The sequence below is a fragment of the Helobdella robusta genome (genome assembly GCF_000326865.2).
Source record: "Helobdella robusta unplaced genomic scaffold HELROscaffold_10, whole genome shotgun sequence".
In the NCBI taxonomy this organism is placed as follows: Eukaryota; Metazoa; Annelida; class Clitellata; order Rhynchobdellida; family Glossiphoniidae; genus Helobdella; species Helobdella robusta.
This window is the reverse complement of record NW_008703571.1, coordinates 3,399,568-3,403,598: the sequence shown is the minus strand read 5'-3', so window position 1 is coordinate 3,403,598 and position 4,031 is coordinate 3,399,568. Positions and strand designations below refer to the sequence as shown.

The 4,031-nt window shown below is 33.0% G+C and overlaps 1 protein-coding gene across 1 annotated transcript; it reads left to right on the top strand.

Annotated features, from left to right (window-relative positions):
• Positions 1–2,421: 2,421 nt before the first annotated feature.
• HELRODRAFT_151216 (hypothetical protein) lies at positions 2,422–3,216 on the top strand (the record flags this gene model as incomplete). Its single annotated transcript, XM_009012012.1, has 2 exons — positions 2,422–2,956; positions 3,098–3,216. Coding segments are annotated over 2 exons (654 nt in total), but the record flags the coding sequence as incomplete, so codon positions are not given.
• Positions 3,217–4,031: the final 815 nt, after the last annotated feature.

Here is a 4,031-nt window from a genome sequence, read left to right as displayed (position 1 = left end):
GATTTTTTTTATTTTACACATAGCACAGATAATAATTTTTGTGACAATATATATGACAATATATATTGTTTACTTTTTTCATGAAATTTTATTTGTAAAATCTAGAACAGACAGAAAAAAATTCATCGAACTAAAAACGACCTGAAGATCGAAAGAATAATATCTTGTTGTAGGCCACCAATTTCAGAGTGGCAAAGATTAAAAATTTAATAACTACACAATAAAAACATAAATAAGTAAACAAAAGAAAAAAAATATATACATACATGAACATGTTGGACGACCATATTTTATACAGTATTGTATGAATTCTTCCGAATTTGGGGCATATATCAATTTAAAGTTTGTCCTTTCAATTTTCCTTTCTAGAATTTTTTTGGAAATTGTTAAATTTATTGAAAATAAAATTATTATTATTTAATTTCCTAATGAAAATTTAATGAAACTGTTGTTATCCAAATTCATGCAAATAGGCCTTATTTCGATTTTTTCCAAAATCATTTTCAGTGAAGGTTTGGCTTATATAGTTTTTTTAACAAAGCAATGTTAGTTTTTTAGCAAAGTTAGTTACTTAGTGTCGTATTCTTCATCTTCATTCTTTTCTTTGTTATTGAAGTTAGTGTTAAGGTGTCGAGTTGGTAAATTTTGTTTGATGTTCATTTTGTTTGATGTAACCCGCCAAGTTCTTTGCAATAACACAAAAATAGTTTATAAAAACACCAACACAATACATCTAAAAATTAAAAAAAAATAATAAAAAGAACTGTTTTGTTTAAAGAAACTATATAAACCAAACCTGCACTGAGGATAATTTGTGACAAATTGAAATAAGGCCTATCTATATGATGAATTTGGTTAACAACAGTTTTATTAAATTTTTATGATGAACTTGGATAATAATTCTATTTTCAATAAATTGAACAATTACCAGAAAATTCTAGTAGGGAAAACTGAAAGACAAATTTTCAATTTATAAATCCCCACAATTCGGTAGAATTCATAAAATATATAACAACATACATATATAAACACATATACATGCACACATATATACATACATACATACAAAAATATTTACTCATAAAAATTAAAGTTTTAATATTATTAAAAATATATACAAATAAATTCGATAAAGGAAAATAAAATTAAAAAAAACCTATAAAACTTATAAAAATATATACATATATATGTAAACATATACTTCATAGTATTATCAAATATTCATAAACACTTCATACAAAAAAAATACAAGTGTTTTTTTAGTGAAAAAAATATGTACAGACATATAGCACACTCCAAAACGCATATTCATATATGTACACACCTGCCTAGTGGTATGTTCATTTTTTCACATATATATACCTATATATGCACATATATAGTAAATATAAATAAATAAATACACATACATACAAGCTTTTTGTAAATTCACTAGCACAGAAATAAATTACACAGATACATGCACATACATACAAACTTTTTAGTAAACTCACTGGCACAGAAATAAATTACACGGATAAGGAAACTCACGCAGGGAAATTCAATACTAGCATTAAATTGTATAATTAATCTTTAAGTTATTAATGAACAGGAAAATTAAATAATCAGTAAGAAAAACGTTAGATTCTAATAGAAGAACATTTTTACACAACGATTTAAACTATTTGAACACTGTAAGATTGGTGGGTGAAATTTATGCCTTTTAACTGTAATTTTTTTGCCGGGGCTATAAAGCCAGTACTTCAAATTTTTAGTTTTACAAAAGTTATAACATAGAGGAACATGTAATAACACCAACGTTGGATGACTTTTGATTAAATATATTAGGAAAATTGGAAGGAAGTGTATTATATCACATATGTTATATCACATTGAAGTTATGTGTTTTATATATTGTAAGAATATTAAGTGCCGAGAAATAATTATCTACCGGATCAGTTTTATTTAAAAACAATAACATAATAGTTTTATAAAACGTTTCTGAGCTAAAAATATTTTGCTTAAGTGGACAGTGGAACTTTTTCTCCAGATGAATTTACTGTAATTTCCGTATGGGTAGATGAATGCATGGAACAGTTGTAATAAATTGCCTTTTTTGACCAGACTTCTTTTCAGTTATAATCACAACTTTGGTAATTAATAAAAATATTTTAAACTTGTCCGTGATTTAAATTTTAAAATAGAGCCCTTTGTTACGTGAGCGAAAGGCTAGGCCCACCGCTTATAACTGGTGGTTGTCGTCAGGATGGGTGTTCGGATGTAAAAACTTTTGCCCAAATTATTCCTATGCCATCACAAAGAAAAACAACGGCCCCTAGTCCCCAGCAGGCCTTAAGTGGTCAAGGGGTGCCAAGAATCCCTGGGAAGTATGCAATAGCGGAGGGATGTTCCAGAAAAATTCAGAATGGCCCCTCTACGGTACTTAGACTTGGAACGCTCAATGTTGGATCACTGACTGGCCGCAGCATGGAAATCGCAGAAATGCTCGAGCGTAGAAGGATTGACATCTGCTGCCTTCAGGAAATCCGATGGAAATCGAATGGTGTTTGTCATGTCAACTCAGACAAAGAAAAATATAAACTATTATGGAATGGTCAAAAGACGGCCAAAAATTGTGTTGGAATTTTTGTCAGAGAACCGCTAGCCCAAGAAGTACTGGATATTAAAAGGATTAATTCGCGTCTCATGTGGATCAAGCTTCGCATAGAAAAGCAAACAATGATTATTTTTTCTGCATACGCACCACAGACAGGCGAATCAGAAAATATGAAAAATGACTTCTGGACTGCATTCCCTGACACCATCTCAACAATACCAAAATCTGAAACAATTCTGATTGGAGGCGATCTCAATGGCCACGTTGGAGAGAAAACAGATGGTTTTGACAACGTACACGGCGGTTTTGGCTATGGAAAACGGAATGAAGATGGCAACCGCATCCTTGAGTTTGCTGAAAGTCACGGGTTTTGTTTACTGAATACATATTTTAGAAAGAGGTTGGAACATCTCATAACATACAAAAGTGGACCATCAGCCACGCAAATTGATTTCTTCGTTGTCAAGCAACAACACCGAAGGCTATTCAAAAACGTCAAAGTTTTACCTGGCGAATCATGTGTCGCCCAACATAGACTCCTTGTGGCAGACCTGGTTGTCGAACTGTCAAAACATAAGTCTAAACAAATGCCTCGGAGAATAAAAACGTGGAAGCTGAAAAGCAATATTCATCGAGAAAAATTTCAACAGATTGTCGCCACACAGTTAGACCACCAATCGCAAGCCAGTACAGATTGGAGTACATACAAAACCGTTTTGATGAACGCTGCAACTACAGTTTGTGCGAAAACTGGTACAAAACGTCAGCATGAACGTGACACTTGGTGGTGGAATGACAGTGTACAAAATGCAATAGCTGAAAAGAAAGTTGCATACAAGCAATGGCAAAAATCAAAGTCTGTTGATGACCATAAAATTTTTCGTGAGAAGCAATATTCGTGAGAAGCAATGCAACTTGACGTGAGAAGCAATGCAACTTGACGTGAGAAGACGTCAAGTTGCATTGGCTTGGACAGATCAGGGCAAAGAGTGGCTCACTAAAAGCAAAGGTGAACAAATGAAATCTCTCTATCGTATAGAAAAACAGGCAATGCGTACGAAAAAAGACATAGTTGGTGCCTCATATATTAAAAATGACAAAAATGAGATGGTTTTTGAACAAGCTACAGTGGAGAGAATACTTCAACCGTCTGTTAAACGAAACAAATCCCATCAATGTTAACAGACGCTCCACCCATCGAAGGTCCGATTCCAGACAGAAGCTCTGAAAGCTATGAAGGATGGAAAGGCACAGGGCCCTCTGGACTCACAAATGACATTATCAAATCATCTGGTACTGCAGGTATCCAAACGTTACTACAACTTTGCCGTGTAAGAAATTGCTCAATGCCGACTGAATGGAACTATAGCATGACAGTCCCGCTATACAAAGGCAAAAGTGATCCATAGAACTGTTCGTCATATCGGGGTATACG